Source organism: Anabrus simplex, chromosome 5 (genome assembly GCF_040414725.1).
Source record: "Anabrus simplex isolate iqAnaSimp1 chromosome 5, ASM4041472v1, whole genome shotgun sequence".
NCBI classification, from domain to species: Eukaryota; Metazoa; Arthropoda; class Insecta; order Orthoptera; family Tettigoniidae; genus Anabrus; species Anabrus simplex.
The window spans coordinates 24,085,651-24,106,004 of NC_090269.1; the positions used below are offsets into that span (position 1 = coordinate 24,085,651).

The 20,354-nt window shown below is 38.3% G+C and overlaps 1 protein-coding gene across 1 annotated transcript in view; it reads right to left on the minus strand.

The window, feature by feature from the left end:
• The window catches only part of Spg7 (Paraplegin), a 44,472-nt gene extending 29,749 nt beyond the window's left edge, over positions 1-14,723 (minus strand). Inside the window, exons 1-6 of the mRNA XM_067147907.2 lie at positions 14,372-14,723; positions 13,995-14,285; positions 13,743-13,880; positions 9,735-9,968; positions 8,013-8,177; positions 6,079-6,230 (exon numbers count right to left, since the gene is read on the minus strand). Of these exons, the coding sequence (XP_067004008.2) occupies positions 6,079-6,230; positions 8,013-8,177; positions 9,735-9,968; positions 13,743-13,880; positions 13,995-14,285; positions 14,372-14,563 (1,172 nt within the window). The 5' untranslated portion in view covers positions 14,564-14,723. The remainder of the gene's footprint in view (positions 1-6,078; positions 6,231-8,012; positions 8,178-9,734; positions 9,969-13,742; positions 13,881-13,994; positions 14,286-14,371) is intronic.
• Positions 14,724-20,354: the final 5,631 nt, after the last annotated feature.

Here is a 20,354-nt window from a genome sequence, read left to right on the forward strand (position 1 = left end):
TTTGGTCTGTGAGAGGTATTTTATTTCCCTCAAGTCCGCCGGCAAGCTGGTTAGGATCCTCCTATTCACCACCTGGGACGCGCCACGTGAGCGTAGTAGGTTTGTGGAATGGGCAGAAAAAGAGGCAGGTCATGAGACTTTCTAGTCTTGAGAGACCAATACAAAAAAAAAAAAAAAAAAAAAAAAGATGAGACAGAAAAGATTAAGAAGAAATGTCTAGCACTTCCTGCCTCGGTAAAGTTGTGTCCTCGTTCTGAGATGGAGCAGCACTTTTAGCCACACCCTTAATGGAGGCAAATTGCACATACCATTTTAACCACATACAAGCTGTTGGGTTTTGTGATGTTAATATTAAGATTCGTGTGTAGGCTAATGATAATATGTCTTACAAAACATCCATCTTTTATTCCGACCGTCAACAATAAACATTACAAAGAGAAAATAAAACATCCTCCAGAGGGAAGACCAGCTGTACAGGCTGAAAAATCTTTGTCCCACTGGCCATCTGAAGGATGAGGGTTCGTATTTTATTGTCTCTGCTTGGTCTCCTTTCTGTGATTTGCGCCTTCTGCCACAGATGTCTAGAGTGCAGGTCATCCTGAAGCAGCAAGAAGTCTCCTACTCGGCACCCCCCTTCTGTCTGTTTGGAAGTCGAACTTCGTTGTAGCTCCTGAGGTCAAGATACTAATTTCTACATCTCTTTAGGAAGTCCTCCTGACCTCCTTTCTCAGGTCTATTTGGACTGTGGGTTCAGAGCCAGTGGGCAGCGCAGTTAGTCGTTTACCGTTCAGGAAATGACTTGGAGTCAGCGTCTCAGATCCGTCTTGAATTATTGGTCTTGAGTTAATGGCAGCTTCTACTTCCACCAATAGTGTTCTGAGTGTCTCCTCACCAATTAGCCTTCCCCAGTACCTTCCTTAGGCATCTTTTAACTGTCCCCACCATTCTTTCCCACTAGTCTCTCCACCAAGCAGCCTGTGGTGCTATAAATTTCCACTGAACTTCGTTATATGCACAGTACTGGCTTGTTCGCGGATCAGTGAGGACCTGGCTGAGTTGTTGCAGTTCTCTGTGAGCAGCCTGGAATGTTCTAGCATTGTCCGTGTAGATAGTGTGTGGGAGCCCTCTTCTTCCCACAAACTACCTGAAAGCCATCAGAAACTTCTCTGTAGTCATATAACACTAATACAAGGTGAAGGGCCCTTGTAGTTGCACATGTGAAGAGGACCATTCTTAAATCTCTGGCAGTACCGAGAATGGAACCCGGGCCTCTGAGGACTGCAGCTAATAGTGCCAACAATTAAGCTATAGAGGTGGACTCTACTTCCAGTGAGAAAAGCAGTGACAAATATGATGTCAAATCACTTGTACAATGGGACCAGGTTCGACCCCATTATGGGTCATCTTCAGCCATGGACTAAAACTGACAATATATAGTGCAAATACAATCAAATTAACACTTTAAAAATATTATGTACGTTTTACAAATTATTTTACAGGAAGGACAAGAAACTCAGACTACAACACTATAAGTAGCAAATTTAAAGTCCACTAGTCGAAGTTTGTCATGTATGACATTGCCATTGGTATTATTCTAAAATGAACAGTCCTAATAAGTAACCTCTGTACGTGTACAATTCAAATTGGACCTGAGCTGTTACACATACAATATTAAAATTGGAGCTGAGCTGTTAGACTATGTTGAAAATTAAAATAACCATCTTGTGTGCTTAGTTACCTTGCTGAGTAGCGTGTTGGTGACAAAAAGGTAAATTCATTCTTAAACATTTTCATTAGCTTCTGAAACTGAATACGATACCTATCTCTTGTCTTGATTAAATTAATTCTAGTTTCCATTTCAAATGTGACTGTTCAGTTTGCCTTTCAATTTTTCAGTATCTGCCTTTTAATTTTTCAGTGAACAATCAGCACCATAGTCTTTGATATTCAAGTTTAAAAAAACACAATGACCCATTTTCAAGGTTGCACAGTAATAGCCTAGCTTTTCATTTTGAAATTCTTCTTTTATGTGGTGTGTTTCCACCACACTATCAGTCATGATTACACAATGATAAAAATATGATACGAAGCATGTTTTTTAAGTAAGCACCGTTTTTATACATGGCCGCTGGAGCGCTTCGGTCGTTGTTCAGATCATGCGCACTCAGTACGTACATCTGTAGGCTAGCCACAAACCCCTTTATGGAAGCATTCACCCATATTTATGTTTGTTTGTGCGTATTGAAAATGCATCTGACAATTAACGGTCCTGCTGAGCGTGAAGTACGTGCTGTGATTCATTTTCTACATGGAAAGAGTGTGAAAGCTGTTGAAATTCATCGCCAGATTAGTGAAGTGTATGGAGAACACACTTTAAGCAAAGGAATGGTAAGAAAATGGGTTAGAGCATTTAAAGAAGGTCGTACTAATGTCTACGAAGAGAAGTGTAGTGGGCGACCATCTGTCATTACTGAAGACTTGGTGAAAAACGTTGATGCAAAGATTCCAAAAAACAGATGCTTTACAATTTCGTCATTAAGTTATGAGTTGCCCAAGGAGTGTTCTTTAGGAAACTGTGTCAGGACACTTAAATTATTGGACGTTGTGCTCACGCAATCTAAAACAAACACATGCATGCTTAGGGCCGTTTTCTACAAATGAGTTTAAACTAGGTTTATTTTAATCTGGTTTAAGTCTGAGTTTAAACTAACATTCATTTTCTCCACATTGGTTTAAACTTTGTACCAAATTTAAACTTGGTTCAAAGTTAAACCTTCTATATTGTAGGTTTAAACTGCTGTTTATATTCAGCCTTTTTGACATTTTATTAACGTATCTGTGATTTTCCTAGCAGAAGGGTTAGTTTTGACTACCAGTACTGCAGTACTTAAATAGAAAAGTACTAAAATTAGAACGTAGTATTAGCATTAGAACAATGGAAGAATTTATTGAAGTATTTGATTAAATAGAATATAACTTTGATGTGCAAGTGAGGTTAAGAAGCCGCATTCCAACAAAAGTTTACAATTTTGGAAAATCGAATGTAAGGGATTTTTTTGATGGATTTATAATTCATAAGTAAACAGTAAGGATTGTCTTAAATCAAAGAAGGATTCATTTAAAATGTCAACTGCACGAAATAATGCTATTTTGCTAGAAGCAATGATTCTGGTTGCTTTATGATATTATGCAGCAGGCATTTTTCTCATTAACAACGGGGACCACAGACCATAAATTGCAGTCTCCTTATAATATTATATAAAATACTGTTGGTGGCATGAATACTATAATATGAAGCATGCAAATATTCGTGCATAAGTGGTGTAATACGTCCGCTGTCTGTGCGGTGTCTGATGACTGTGGTCTTTAAAGCGTTAGGTCAGCATCGTCTGAAACCATAATTAGACGGTTCGAATCCAGTTGGTCGAAAATATTTTTACCATCAGAATGTTGGCCGGCACAGTAGGAGAGGTGGTGGTATACAATTTCTAATGGCTAGATTGCGCGTCAAAAGCCTGGATTCAATCCCGAACTTCTCTGCTCGTGGGAGCATTGACGCTGTTGATGGTGATTCGTCCGTCGGATGGCGACACTAAGCCCTGAGTAGAGCCCCTGGTGCTATTCGGATAGCAGCAGGCTATGTTGACACCGACCTTACCCTTCCCATTCCTAATAATAATAATAATAATAATAATAATACTGTTTCTATGTCCCACTAACTACTTTTGACCGTTTTTGGAGATGCCGAAGGTCGGGATTTTGTCCTGCATGAGTTCTTTTACATGCCAGTAAATCTTCCAACATGAGGCTGATGTATTTGAGCACCTTCAAATACCACCGGACTCAGACAGGATCGAACCTACCAAGTTGGGTTCAGGAGGACAGTGCCTCAACCGTCTGAGCCACTCAGCACGGCGCTCCCTTCATACTATCATATGTCACGTCATTCATTTCATCTCATTATCTCCTCTGATGTGGTTGACGTCAGGAAGGACATACGGTCATAAAGAGTCCACCTTCAAGAACATCATCTTGTGCTAGTAACAGTGCTTCACAATGTTTAAGTAATTATCAAGATCGGGGGGCTTTATGGTATTTCTCAAGAAAATTTGCCTTTCCTTTGAGTAACTTCCTTACATTTACAATACATTTACTACCTTACTCCCCATCTTGCCTAGTACGCCTCATTTTGGAGTCGCCATCGGTAGTGCTATTTGAGGATACAACCAGCCTCTGGGCTGATGACCTGACAGCCAGATGGAGCACAAAATAAACTGTGAAGGGAAAATATCTTAGAAACATTCTTGTCATTTGCAGCCCCAAAGTTTAACGGAATATTTAAATGTCCCGAATGTGATCATGCTCAGATAACCAATCTGATACTTTCCAAGTTCTTCCAACCTATTCTTGACAGGCTACACTCGGAAAATGTTGAATAACTGTGATGCTGTAGACTGAATGAGTTCCACTCAGCGGAGAAATACTGAAATTATGAAAACTACATTGCAGAAGGGTAAGTACAGTACCACAGCTTTATTTTCTAGCAATCAGGATTTTCGGAATCTGATCAAATATTCCACGACTTACATAATGTGTTTGTTTTGTCATATTTAAGGCAACTGCTCTTAAGAAAATATAAACTATATTCAATAAATATTTATGGGATCAGAAAAATAATAAAGTGTTTCATGCTTGCTAGTAATAAAATAAATTATAGTTAAGAATGTTTCATCCTAACTATTGCCAGCTTACCAGCAACATACATATTAATGCTACAGGGAGAAGAGTATTATGCATACATTACTACATACCGTGAACTAGGTTATTTTATAATGATGATGATGCTTGTTGTTTAAAGGGGCCTAACATTGAAGGTCATTGGCCCCGGTTATGTTATAAACGAGCATGGAATCAAGAAATACATCTCTAAATAATACATCCTCACTGGTCTGTCTGCTGGATCTGAGATTCGCGAGATTGATCCCGGTCAAGGGCGATGGATTTTAAAAGAGGATAAATCTCGAGCATGCTTGGAATTTGTTTACTTGAAATTCATATAACTTACTCTAAATGTTGATTTTCTGAGGAAAGCAATATTGCTAAAAGACCAGGATTTTAATATTTCAACGTTCCTGTGTGTTCCACAAGACAATACAGACATCAAAAAACATGTAGGCCTATTAGGCCCACGGTACTTGTTTATGGTAAAGCATGATAGAGAAAAAAAGAATTAAAAGTGCTCTCCATGAAATTGTAGACAACAATGGGTAAAATTATACGACACAACAATTCGCACAAATGTAAACAATTTTATTTATCAGTAGAGCTAATATTCCTCTGAAATTCTACTTTATTCACTACATACGATAGCATTAATTTGCCACAAACAGCTGATATTAATACAAAAATGTTGGTCATTGAATTACTTGGCTCTGATTGGCCAGTTCCAATCAACCATGCCTTCGACTATTCTTTCAGTGCAGCCAATGCTAGCGCAGACTTGACATCATTAGTTTAAACAGGCGAGCTGTCGTTTAAACTAAGCGATTGTCAGAAATTGGTGGAGAAAATGGATGCAGGTTTAAACTAAGTACTAAAGTTAAACTGGTTTATTTTATATCTGGTTTAACTTGATTTGGAGAAAATGGCCCTCACAAGGGGATTCTTTTGCTTCATGACAATGCACGACCTCACATGGCTAATCGAACAAGAGACCTTATTACTTCATTTGGTTGGGGACAATTTGATCATCCTACGTATAGTCTTGACCTAGTGTGTAGTGACTACCACTTGTTCCTGCACTTGAAAAAGCATTTAGGAAGTCAGCGCCACGATGATGATCTAAAAACGACTGTGCGGCAGTGGCTGGCAAATCAGGCGGCAGATTTCAATGAGGATGGAATTCAGAAGCTGGTTTCACGATATGACACGTACCTTAACATGCTTGGTTTAAGGTGCAGGCTTACATGTAAAGAATGAATTGTTTAGAAATGTGCATTACTTTTTCCTATATCAAAATGGTACTTACTTAATAAACACGCCTCGTATATATTAGAAGGCATACATTAGATTAATTACCTAACTCTGGCAGCACCGAGTCCTCCAATCATCTCAATGAACTCTGATCCATTCATAGACAAGAAAGGCACATTTGCTTCAGTTGCAACAGCCTTGGCTAAAAGGGTTTTTCCACAGCCTGGAGGACCAAGTAAAAGAGCTCCTTTAGGAACCTGAGGAAATAATGGAAAGATCCTGTCATTTATTTTGTGAGAAAATACTCCAACTGCAAAATTTATCAAGGATTGTCAATGATGAAGATCACAAACTGATGATGATTATGAAGATAATTGTTTTAAGGGACTTAATTTGTTGTTACCAGCTCTGATTTTCACTGGAGAGGTGAATCCAAATTATTGTTATTCTCTTCCAACCTCAGAAGAGGAAAGAATTACTTTTTAAACTTGGTTTTATGTCATATGAAATAAGGACTTTGAAACATGACAAAGCAGGTGCATGATCCGCCTGATAAGCAGTATTACCTCTCGATTTCAACCACCGTGCGGGTCATGCACCAGGCATGTGAGTAGGATAAGTCCACGAGTTCGACATAACCTGTTGTGCCAACATTCAAAAATTCAAATTATTACAATTTTTAAAGAGGTCCATACAATTATTTCGCTCAGGTTGGCGAGTATGTCATGCTCTACAAATAAACAGTGAATGTGTTAAAGATTTAAGCATTTTTAAATCTTATAAAAGTCAATGATAGTTTAAACAAGACAAATGTAGTCCACAGCGGGAAAATTAATGGGCCTGTAACTTTGAGTTTATGAAGTGATATAACTGACTCTTGACTTTCGAAAAAATTATAAAAAATTTTCTACCATCAAGTCAACATATATAATGCAGTTTAGAAATATAATTTATTTATTTTACTTTATTTAAGAAATGCGAAGTAATGGCATTTTGGAGGAATAGTCCCCTTTAGTTCTATAAAAAAAAAGAGCATTCTGTTGATTTTCAATGTTCTGGGTTTTATCCTAAAAGATTTGTTACAAACTAAAACAATCAATGACTATAAAATACAGCATTCCGAGACTTCTCTCAGAATCTTGAAGTGATATATTAATAAATTAATTCAAGATTATCTGCACACATTTCACTTACTGATGGAATATGCTATCTATATGCCTATAGGCAGAGCCTACCAGGCGAGTTGGCCGTGCGGTTAGGGACGCGCAGCTGTGAGCAGCCCTGAAGATGGTTTTCAGTGGTTTCCCATTTTCACACCAGGCAAATGCTGGGGCTGTACCTTAATTAAGGCCACGGCCACTTCTTCCAACTCCTATCCCACCGTCGCCACAAGACCTATCTGTGTCTGTGCAACGTAAAGTCACTAGCTAAAAAGAAAAAAAAAGGTAGAGCCTTGCATGGACATACAAAATATTATCTGTACCCTCTCAGTATCTGTACTTCCTTGTTCTGCACCCGCATTCGCGAATGGTTATCCATGGATATTGTGGGTATTTAACTATATTACACCCACGGCATTGAAATGGATATAACTGTTAACATAAAATAATAGGCCTGATACCTAAAACCAGTACCCCTACAGTGACAGGTTTATGAGGGATTTTCTCTTGCGATAACTACCAACATACTGAACAGTTTTCCTTCGGAGCCTTTTTTCCTTCCTTCCACTAACTGCAGGAAGGAGCCAGTTAGACTTACATCAGCTTTATAGCTTTATAGTCCCAAAGTTCTTTATATATCACCATTCTCATATGAATATCAAAGGTCGCATAACAACAAGCAGAAATAAGAGTATACCTGAGTGAAAATTAATAAATATCATTATTTAGAAATTATAAGCAAAACTACAGTTTGCATCTGCCAAGACACTAACTTTGCGGATGTCCGTGGATATCCGCATCCTTGCAGGATTCTACCTATAGGTCAAGGAAAAGTAAAGAGCTAATAGTTTACAAATATCTAAATATAAATGTTTGTACCTTAGCCCCTAAACTTTTGTAATGTTCAGGCCTCTTCAGATAATCCACAAATTCCATCACTTCTTGTTTAGCTTCCTGCAGACCTGCAACATCTGAAAAGTGAACGCCTTTTCCTGGGCCTGTTAGGGGATCTACAAGTGTAAATTTCGCACGACCAAGCTGAGTCTGAAAATATAAAAATAAAATGTTTAACCATTAAAATATTACTCCTAATTTGCTATAATTATTCTGGTGAATATGATAACAACCAGTTAACATTTACAGCCTTAAAAAATACCTGATTTCCATATGTTACAATTCTAGATATTATTTATTTCATGTAAGCATCAGATAGAGCTGAAAGGTATTTCTTTATGGATAACAAAAGCCTATAGATAACTGGAAGGTAAAGGCTTCCACTATCCTTAATACTGGCAATAAGTTGGGTAGAGGGGACAGCCTTTTGTACCTAGGAGTTAGCCTGGTATTCATTTCCATTGTAAGCAAGTGAGCTCCAGCACTATGAACATCTCCAGGAGTGGAAATTATATTTCTAAAAATCTGGATTTCCTGATGGTACTGTCTTTTCTATTTAATCAACGATACATTGCCATATTTATTTATGTGACGATAACAAGAATTTGTTGGATCACAGTATCAAAGCATACCATGTTGCACTGGAATACTGTGTTATGGTGATGTGATGTGTGGCCTCCGGAGAAGGCTGGTACAAATCTTTCTAATTGACGCCCATCGGCGACTTCCACATTTGGATGAGTGGTGATGATAATGAGGTAGGGAGAGAGTGAAATCAGGAGTCGGCACTGTTGAATAACACTAAGGGGTCTGCTGAAGACAGATGAATCACCAGCAATAGCGTCATGTGCCCTCACTCCATGTGAACACTTCAGAGAGATTTGGAATTGAAACCAGCCTTCCGGCATGCAATCTAGTGATTAGAAATTGTATTCCACTGCCTCTCCTACCCTGCTAGCCAACATTTTGATGGTATTTTGCCACCAATCGAATTCAAATCAGCTAACCCCAGTGAGACCAATAAGACTTGCCACTTTAACAATCCTAGCCACCAGGTGGACTACCGTATATGTCTTGAGGTATAAACAACTGATTAATTTACAGTTTTTCTTTTAATCATGCCATGTTAATAATTAATGTTATTGCTTTTATGTCCAACTAACTACATTTTAAGGTTCTCAGAGATGCTGTTATGGCATGTTAACCTCCTCAACAGACTGTAGTTTAAAGATGTTCAACTTATTTATTACTCTTAAACTTTAACTTCCCAGTATAAAAATAAACACTCAAGAATATAGTTAAACATGATCAGGTTATAATAATGATATCAAAATTCACATTATCTTAATATCTACTTTACCAAAAAGAGAATAAAACACAAACAGTATTATGTGGCTTGGGGCCGATGACCTTCGATGTTAGACCCCTTAAAACAACAAGCATCATCATCATCATCATCATCACTATGTGGCTTGGGTCCTGTAGCTGTGAGCTTGCGTTCAGGAGATGGTGGGTTCAAACCCCATCATCGGCAGCCCTGAAGATGGTTTTCCATGGTTTCTCATGTTCACACCAAGCAAATTAATTAAGTCTATACATTTACGGCCAAGGCCACCTCCTTTCCTATCCTGTCACTGCCAAAAGTCCTAAGTGGGTTGGGACAATGTTAAAACACTTGCAAAAAGAAGAAAAAGAAAGAGTACTTACAAAAGTGTCCATACTGATTGGTGGTCTGATGCTACGACTGCGTGACAGAAGGGAGAGTAAAATACCCACAACAATAAGGGAAGCCAAGAGTTTCCCAGCTGTATCTGAGCTGCGTTCATATATAACAGGAACACCATTCTCAGCTTTAATACCAAGCCTCTGTTCTGCTTCTCGTAACTTTTCTTCGAATCTGTTGATGTCAACTATGATCATGTGAAACGTCTTATGATCAATCTGGAAAGAAAGAAAAAATATTTTTCTCTGACTGAAACCTCCAAATTAACAAAATCACTCTCAAATAAAATTATAATCTGATATAAGGTTAAAATATGTGCTGTTGGCCAATAATTTTTTAACAACAGGAAGAATGTACAAGAATGACCAGACATGTAGAAATACATAGATCATGCATGGGAGGATAATGATGTGATTAACACCACAGCACAGTTGCATATCTTGTGCTTCAGTTTTGGTTTTAGGCAGCAGTATAAGAAGGGACAACAAAGAGCCATTATTACACAGTGGAAATGTAGCCTATTTAATTACCATTTAAATGGCCAGAAAGCTTAAGTATGTTTTGTCAAAGAGTGCAGGTGCTATATCAAAAGGTTTCTGACTTTGCAGTGTACTATATTGTACAGCAGAATAGTAGCTTGTGTGAGGTTGAATACCATCTCAATGATGCAAATATGGAATCAATGGATTGAGGAGGGATGAACTCACTGACATGAAGGATTCCAATTGCCCTGATACATCAATGAATGAGAGAAGGGACATCTTGAGCACATAGGTATCAATCATCCATATCATAAATACTCACTCAAATATTTGGCTATGTTACACAACAAACTGTGTTTTGTATCATTTTTCAAGACACATTTTCTTTCCTGTACACACCAGTATGATGCCAAGAACATCCGGCAAAGAGGAACAGATGACATACCATTCTCTTTTCTGACAATTTTTTTGCTTCTGCCTGCAGTACAATGATGACACAGGTGACCCTAACTCATATAGGGGCACTGCTTCGGAATGTGCAGGCTTTAAAATACTGACAAGATTATTGATGGAAAGACTATCAGACTTAGTAGATAGGAGAATACCTGAGGAACAACTTGGTTTCTGGAAGGGTCGTTCAACAATCGATGGCATAAAATGCCTACAAAATGATATCGAGAGATCATTGAGACTAAAGGGTGGCAAATTACATGCCATATTTATTGACTACTGCAAGGCCTTCGACTTGGTGAGCAGAAAGCTTATAATAGAGAAGCTAGAATCCCTAATTGGACCTCAAAACTACATAGCAATGCTTATAAGGAGTATTCTTGCGAACAACGTGGTCCAGATCGACGACAACAGATCAGTATCCAGTGTGTTAGAACAAACAAACGGAATATTGCAGGGCGACCCACTAAGCCCCCTACCGTTTAACATAGCTGTTCTGGATGTAGTACCAAGTAGTTAGCATGAATAACGTCGCTATCTATATGTATAGGGACAACATGGTTCTAACTTCGGAATCGACTGAGCAGTTACAAGTAGCCTTCGACAAATTACTGAAATGGAATAAAGAGAATGGGCTAAGAATGAATAAAGTGAAAACGGTCATGATGACCTTCAGAAAGGTAAGAAGAGCTACAAACTAAGTAGGCCCTAATCAAATTAGAAGGGATAAACTTGCAAATAGTGAACAGCTTCAAGTATCTGGGTCTGACATTCCAAACCCATGGTGATATCTTTACCATACATATAAAGGAGAAGGTAGCATCTGCAGTGGCTTCAATGAGTGAAGTGAAGAATATTAGTAAACTTTCGCTCAAAACGGCTATGGACCTATTTAAGCTGAAAGTGACAGCAGTCTTGACATATGCTTTGGAATGCATATGGGATCACCTGAAGAAGAAAGACCTGAAACTATTAGAAAGCTTCAAAGCAAGGTACTTGAAAAAGGCTATGAATCTTTCAAAATTCACCCCTTCCCGCCTGGTGTATGTACTGGCTCGGCAGGAATACTACATTGAAGAACTTCGCATACAGTTGCATCTGCCATCTACTGAGGCCTATCACCAGTTATTGCACGAGCTGCAAGAGAAACGGAATGAAATATGGGACGATTTATATGCGACCGAAGCAATGATGTCGACTGACTGGATGGACTCAAGCTACGAGCTGTGATATGTAGTGACCCGCTTTGCGGTTCATGGGTTTCACCATAGAGTATGTAGCATGAAGAAGTTCCACATCCCAGATATACAGTGTCGGTGTGAACTATGTGGACGGCCATGTGACAGATATCACGTACTGTGGTGTAATCGACGCAGTTCCTCTCTAAGAAAGTTCTGTGAAAACTAATTAAGTTATTCCATGCACATTGTGCGAAATTCTATACTATTATTAAATGATTGCAAAGAAACTGGAAATTTACTGAACATCTCCCTTGGTAAGTTATTCCAATCCCTAACTCCCCTTCTTATAAACGAATATTTGCCCCAATTTGTTCACTTGAATTCCAGCTTTATCTTCATATTGTGATCATTCCTACTTTTAAAGACACCACTCAAACTTATTCGCCTACTGATGTCCTCTCACGCCATCTCTCCATTGTTAGGTACCAACTGATGAGCCCAACCTAGCACACGAGGGCGAAACGCTGGCAACCAGGAATGAGTTAGCTGGAAAATTTATAATGTCCAGTAACAGACCATTTATATTGGTATTATAAATTTACTCATTTGGAACAAATAATTCAGATTCCCTATGGGAATCAGCATTTCTGTATATCATCTGATGGCCAAGCAGGCATCAATTTTTGATAATGAGACAAAGTCTCTCATAGTGTATTGGCACTGCCAGTGGCTACAATTAGCCTACGCAGTGGCCTCCACGGTATGCACTAGCCAGTGTCTTGGTAGGTGTGCTAAGTACCAACTGATGAGCCCAACCTAGCACACGGGGGCGAAATGCTGGCAACCAGGAATGAGTTAGCTGGAAAATTTATAATGTCCAGTAACGGACCATTTATATTGGTATTATAAATTTACTCATTCGGAACAAATAATTCAGATTCCCTATGGGAATCAGCATCTATATCATCTGATGGCCAAGCAGGCATCAATTTTTGATAATGAGACAAAGTCCCTCATAGTGCACTGGCACTGCCAGTGGCTACAATTAGCCTATGCAGTGGCCTCTACGGTATGCACTAGCCAGTGTCTTGGTAGGTGTGCTAGGTACCAACTGACGAGCCCAACCTAGCACACGGGGGCGAAACGCTGGCAACCAGGAATGAGTTAGCTGGAAAATTTATAATGTCCAGTAACGGACAATTTATATTGGTATTATAAATTTACTCATTTGGAACAAATAATTCAGATTCCCTATGGGAATCAGCATCTATAACATACCACTTAGTCGAGCAGCTCGTCTCCTTTCTCCCAAGTCTTCCCAGCCCAAACTTCGCAACATTTTTATAACGCTACTCTTTTGTCGGAAATCGCCCAGAACAAATCGAGCTGCTTTTCTTTGGATTTTTCCAGTTCTTGAATCAAGTAATCCTGGTGAGGGTCCCATACTCTAGTTTTTTTTTTTGCTATTTGCTTTACATCGCACCGACACAGATAGGTCTTATGGTGACGATGGGATAGGAAAGGCCTAGGAATTTTTTAAGGAAGCGGCCGTGGCCTTAATGAGGGTACAGCCCCGGCATTTGCCTGGTGTGAAAATGGGAAACCACGGAAAACCATCTTCAGGGCTGCCGACAGTGGGGCTCGAACCCACTATCTCCCGATTACTGGATACTGACCGCACTTAAGCGACTGCAGCTATCGAGCTCGGTATACTCTAGTTTGGGTCATACCAGAGACTTATATGCCCTCTCCTTTACATCCTTACTACAACCCCTAAATACCCTCACAACCATGTGCAGAGATCTTTGTTGTCTACGTCAGGGCGCACAAAATTACTATACATGATAACCTTGTTATAGCCCATATGTTTAATACTTACGCGTTTTCCTTTGATAATTGCTCCATCATGAAGAATAATAGTAACAATATCAACATCTGGTCGTACTATCACTTCTTCTACCTCTCCTTTGGCCAACATCTGATGTACAAACTCATTCCATGACACATACCGGATAACCTAAAAATAAAAACACAATAATCAAGCACTAATCATCCAATTTAAAAAAAATTAAAAAAATAAATTTGCATATCTACTAAGAATTGAGTGTTTTGAAACAATAGGATAATTTACCTCTGGCTGGTTGCTGCTAGGGAAGAGAAGAGAAACAACAGCTATAAGCATGTAAGCTGTCAGCATCCACAAAAAAGCTTTGGCAAGTAGAGATGACACTTTATTGTCATCATCATCATCTTTATCCTTATCTGGTTTTTTATTATCTTGGGGTTGCTGCTGACCAGAGGATGGAGTTGAGTGGAATCCTCTTGTAGAGAGATAGTGCGAAATTTTCCTAAGATCTTTCATTCCAGTGTGGTGGAGTAAGCTGTACATTGCACAATATTCCCTACAGAGATGTTTAAACATCTGTAGATAGAAAAGTGACACGAAAGGCTTTAGAATGTTTAAGCAGACTTATATAAAACGTATACCAGACAATGTATGATAATTACCTTGGGACTTGGCAAAATTCTCCCTTGCGTTGATGGCCTTAGGCAACCCATTCTGGGGTTATTAAAGTCTTCTTCTATGATTGGTTTATTTATGAACTGAGAGATATTTCTCTCTAACATTTTTATTTCCCGAAAATACCTGAACTTCTTAAATATACAACAGAAAGCACTTCTTGAATGAACGAAATTCATGGTTAAATGACTTACAGTACAAAGTGTAAAATTTACGTTATATTCTTCTCACTTGGTATAAATTATTATAATATTCAGGGGCTAGTTGGTGATGTAATTTCAAAAAAGAACAAATAGAAAAGGTTATATCATGTCACAACATTAAGTGACTTCATCCGCCATGATTGTTTACAAGTGTGCCAGCTATATGTGCGCAGACGCGCCGTCTCACAGGTTTGTATATTTGGTAGGACTATGTTTGTAATGTCAAAATGGCCAGAATTTGATTATGTAATATAATATGGTCTGATAAATGTTGATAATATTTTATATGCAGCCTACAACCTATAATATATATCTAATATATTATATCTCATATACAGTAGGGCCCACGAGAGTTGAAGTCTGACGTTTAGCGCCACCGGCGAGAAAAAGTTGACTAACGCTGCTCGAAAATGGTCTGTTGCTATGGCAACGATAACAGAGTTGCAACATTTTAGGACGCTATCACCACGTGGCTTGGCTGGCTCTCAGTTGCCTTTGTCATTCATATTCTGACTGATTTCTTTTCTCGATGAAGTATCGTCTTCTTGTTGTGCTTATTATACCGTAGTTTATTCCTGAATTGTACAGGTACCGTTAACAATCGGAGTTAAATAATAAAAAACTATCAATGTGGGTAGTGTTGTTATATTCTGTGATTAACATGTGCATTTGTTGAGGTTATTGTCAGAAACTGATGATTTTGTTAGTGATTATGAAATCTTTGATATATATCGATAATGCCGTGTTCTGTCTTAAATGCTGGAATTATTAACACGAGCTTAAGAACCGGTCAAGGGTAAATGAATTGCATTAGGCCTAGGCCTACATGTTTTACTAAACACTCAGCCTGTCTGAAAGGGTGGTAGACCGCAAATGGAGGTAACTATGACAACGCAGCGTACTTCGTAGTTACAGCTTTCGCCGCTCACCTGTCAGACTTCAACTCTCGTGGGCCCTACTGTAGTTAAAGGATATCTAGTACTACAGTGTACAGTACAGTGTGGCCAAATCCGTGCGACCGCCATATTTCTCCCAACCACTCCAATAGCTTAATGTATCACGGGGGATAATTAGGGGTAAAGAAGGCGATGAAGCTATTAATTAATTATAAAGAAAAACACACTTAATTACATAATTATAATTTCTATTACATATTTATTACTTGACAAAACAGAACACTCGACACTACCAGATACATGTAATAACATCCAAGTTCTCTATTAGGAACATTATGACACTAGCAGATACATGTAAAAACAACCAAGTTGTCTATTAGGTTCACAGCGTGTTGTTAGCATAGAATGCATGAACTTATAATTGATTCTAAAGTAGATTTACATACAAACTACACATTGTATATACATATATTTTATGAGAAAGTGTTTCATGTACAATAGATGACGGTGCTAGTTCACAAGTTATTCGATGCCAATTAACGTTGAATGGAAAGAAGTACCGTATCTCGGTCATTCGGCTTTCTTAATATCTTATGATCAGATATAGGAATTATAGGCACCAAGGTGCAAGTGTCATCTACCCGCACGACGGTTCTGCAGTGAGATTGGAATAAATGAGGCGTGTAGATGCAAAAGGGACATTATCCACTTTTTTTCAATTAAGATTTATTGACACTGCCATATGGCGGAAGTAAATATTCATCTTGTTGCAGTAGCATTGGACGTTAAAAGGGACATCATCCTGGTTAAGTTACACATTGAATACGACGTCTTTCTGCATAAGGGGCATCATCCATGCAGCAGTGTACAGCAGAAGGTTCACTATCCTCTCCACCAATAAGAGACATGAATACTGAGTCACATGATGTCAACAACAAAGATGGCGTAATGCACATAGGTTTGATTAATTTCGAGTGTTTGTGAAGCAATTATTGATAACGGGAAATAGTTTTGTAATAATAATACTAGTGAAATGGAAGAACATGCGACACCTATACCTGCTGGAGGGGTGACAAGAAAGAAATCGAGGACACCTGGACAGTGCATGCGGAGAAAAGCCAAGAAAGCAAGGTAAGTTCCAGTAGTTCATTTATTGTAGGCCTAATTCTGAGCTTGGAAGTGCTGTTCATTGGAAATGGAAACTGTATGGACTTCGTAGTGAAATGAGAAAAAATACTTACAGCAATGTGAAACATAATAGTATCCTGTTACTTTGAGTGCTGCAATACCACAATAATTCATACCAAGTACCGGTAACTAATGGGATTTCATCTTATTCTAGATATGCATCCAAAGGTCTGCCGGACTTTCCTTCGTGTAATCACACAAAAGGGGCTTCTCTTTGCAAGTCGTTGACTGCTCAAGAAATTAGGAAATTCAATGAGCGTTTCTATTTGGAGAAAAATAAGCCGTATCAAGACAACTTCCTTCTTAAGCATATGAAAATGACACATGTGAAAGGAGATCTACACAAAATAAATACACACAGAAATTAACCAGAACAAAATACTTCATTTCAAATAATAGCTCAAACGATTTGTTCCCGTTTGTTTGAAAACTTTTCTTGGGGTATTGCAATTGTCTAGAAAGAGGATCAACATCATTGCAAACAATTTTGTTTATAAAGACCAGATGCCAAAAGGCGTGGAGGAGATAGATCAGGGGGTAAATTTACAGACAGAAGGGAAAATGTTATGAATTTCATTAATAAATTTCAGTGCTCTGCCACACACTACTGTGCTTCTAAATCTTGATGAAAATATCTCCCGTGTGTATTGTCTATAAAGAAAATGTGGAAAATGTATTAAGAGGAGCCCACTAACTTGAAAATATTCCATTCAATTTTTAGAAGCATTTTTAACAGAAAGTATAATCTAGGATTTGGTTCTCCACGCGTGGATATTTGTTCAACATGTTTGTAGCTGACTGAAAGAATAAAACATTCAGACAACCCATGCGAAAATAAAATTCATCACTGAAAAACGAGCACATTCATTGCGAGATAAGGCATTTTACCAGCTGCTGAAAGAAGATGATCCTCAGTTGTTAATATTGAGTTTCGACTGTCAAAAGAACCAACCGCTGCCGAAGTTGCCAGGCGAAGCAACCTACTATAGTCGACAAATTTATCTCAATAATTTTACAATAGTGAGAGGTCATTCAAAAGGCCCACTGTCACTGAAAATGTAACTTCCTATGTTTGGGTGAAAAATGAATTTCCTAAAGGCGCTAATGAAATTGCATCATGCTTGTGCACTCTGAGTAAAATTGACTTCATTCAGTACCGAGTGGTTCGTCTTGTTAGTGGTGGCTGCGGAGGACAAATTAAGAATTCCATTCTTATTGCAATGGTTGGTCATTTTCTATCAAAAGCTCCAGCGAATATTTAAGAGGTACATATTATCTCCCCGGTCACTGGTCACAGCTTTCTGCCATCTGATCGTGTTTTTGGTTTAATTGAGAAAGACATTAAGAAGTTAGAGTCGATTTATGATCCTCAACAGTATATTGATTTAATTTCAAAACACGCTAAAGTGCTCAAACTAGGAAGTAGTGGTGTGCAAATTATGATTGGAAAGCATCGATAGAAACAATCATGAAGCCTGTAGGGAAATGGAACTTCAGAATAAAGAGTTGTAAAAGAGTACTTCTGACAATAAATAAGAAGAGAAACATCTTGGTTCAAGGAGAAGATGTCTATATATTAAACATGAGGACTCAAGGATCTGTCTGCAAGTCGCTAAAAACGTTCAGTAACCTAGCAGCTCCTACAATCATCAAAGGGAAGAGCATCAAAAAAGAAAAAAAAGAAAATGTGGATGGTCTTCTCACTAAGCATTATGGAGCAGATTAGCGAAATGACGACAGGCTAAAATTTTACAAGCTCATCATTGATGCAGGTGTGGATCAAGATTTGGACCAAGATGACACTATGTGCGAAGCTACGGAAGATGCTCCACTTCTAAATATTTGAAAGTTTCTGCTGGATGCTGCATTCAGTTTTTAAATGCAAATTTTGTAGTTTTAACAATAAAACTTTTCTTTTGAAATACACTATCCATCATTTCCAATCAAAAGGTACATTATCCATTTTATAAGAATTTTTTTCGTTAACTTCTCATGATTCCTGTACCTGGAAATTGCAGACCTAACCTTTGTCATCAAATGTTAATGAGGTAGTGAACATAAATTAAAAAAAATCACAACTATATGAGTAATTATAAGTTTTTCTAAGTTTCTGTATTTTTTTAAAAAGTGGACAATGTCCCTTTTGCATCTAAACGCCTCAAATATTAGCGATCTGAAATATCAGAACCCCTAAGATTTATACAGCTCACTGGCATAACTGTTGAGTGGCTATGTTACATTTGCGTATTGTTCAAGTACGTTTGCATTCTAACCTATTCATGCCTATAATTTCCATCTCTGCTTATGATTCACGGCAATTGAAATAGGTCAGCTTTTTGTTTTATAATACAAGCATTTCCGGTGTTAATTTCTTCAGTATATACTGCGTAATTCAGTGAGACAGGCGACTTCAACGTACGGTGACCTTCTGTTACATTTTTCCCCTGTACAACAGTGATGGAATGTTTGTAGTTGACACCGAGGCGTGTGATTAAAGTTAAATTTAAGACGACAATGATCTATGAAGTGTTAGGGATGGCAATAAGAAACGAGTATCTCATGTATAGGGCCTACATCATTTTGAATTACTCAGAATTGAAGCAAGTACATTTGACAAAATTCCCCATTATTTCCATTAATTTACCACATTATTTTGTGTCTTCCACAATGATATATGTATTTGGTCAAAGGAATTCTGGTTACTTTAGTGAATCAAACACAATAATTTAAATTACAGTGAGACAGGCGACTTCAACGTACGGTAACCTTCTGTTACACTTTTCCCCTCTACAACAGTGACGGAATGTTTGTAGCTGTCACAGATTTGATGCTTAAGAAAATCTTGTTTTCCTTTCTCCTCGAATAAATTTTTAGCCTAAATACAACGCACTTCGTTATGAATGTGTTCAACAAATCGTGTCAGGTACCGTACCGGAATTGCAGTAATTTCGTTCTTTACTTTAAATACTAAGACCCTTTTATGCCAATATACATCCTTCGTGACTTCGATATATCAATATAGAAAACAATTATTCAATTTCTAATACAAACTGACACGTAAGCTCACGTACAAACCATAACGCGCTCCCTTTGAAACATTTAATTCAAGTTAACCTCTCATGAGGTAAGCCATAGGGATCTAAATTTTTTAAACATCCCTCACAGTGCCAGTTGGTACAGCAGAATGAACAACAACCCGAAAATTTCACCAACTCTGTGAACTACGATCATTAAAACAACGTGTTTTCGATACAGTGCTAGCGAGCAATATAGCGGCCAATCTGAAACCGAACCGACTTTTCTGCACTGTATCAACAATATACTTCCGTAGAGCCTTCGCGGGTGAAAAAACATATACGAATGACGTGAATCGATACCTGCAGTAGGGTAGAGGAGAGATCAGTGGTGGCGCGTGACTTTCGTCACTGGGGGTTCAACAGAAGGAATATATTTTGTCTCCCCCCCCCCCCCCCACACGCACACACACTACCACTCCGATTTTCGTCCAAGTCCTTTCGCTTTCATCACTCGCGAAACATAAACAGGGAAAACAAAACACATCCTGTTGGTAATTTCGCACCCACAGATCCACTCGGTTAGTCGGTTCTTTTACATATATCAATTCTGAATTTACGCACTATTCCTTTGCTTTTAGTCTGCTTCGTTATATCAAGATCAGGCAG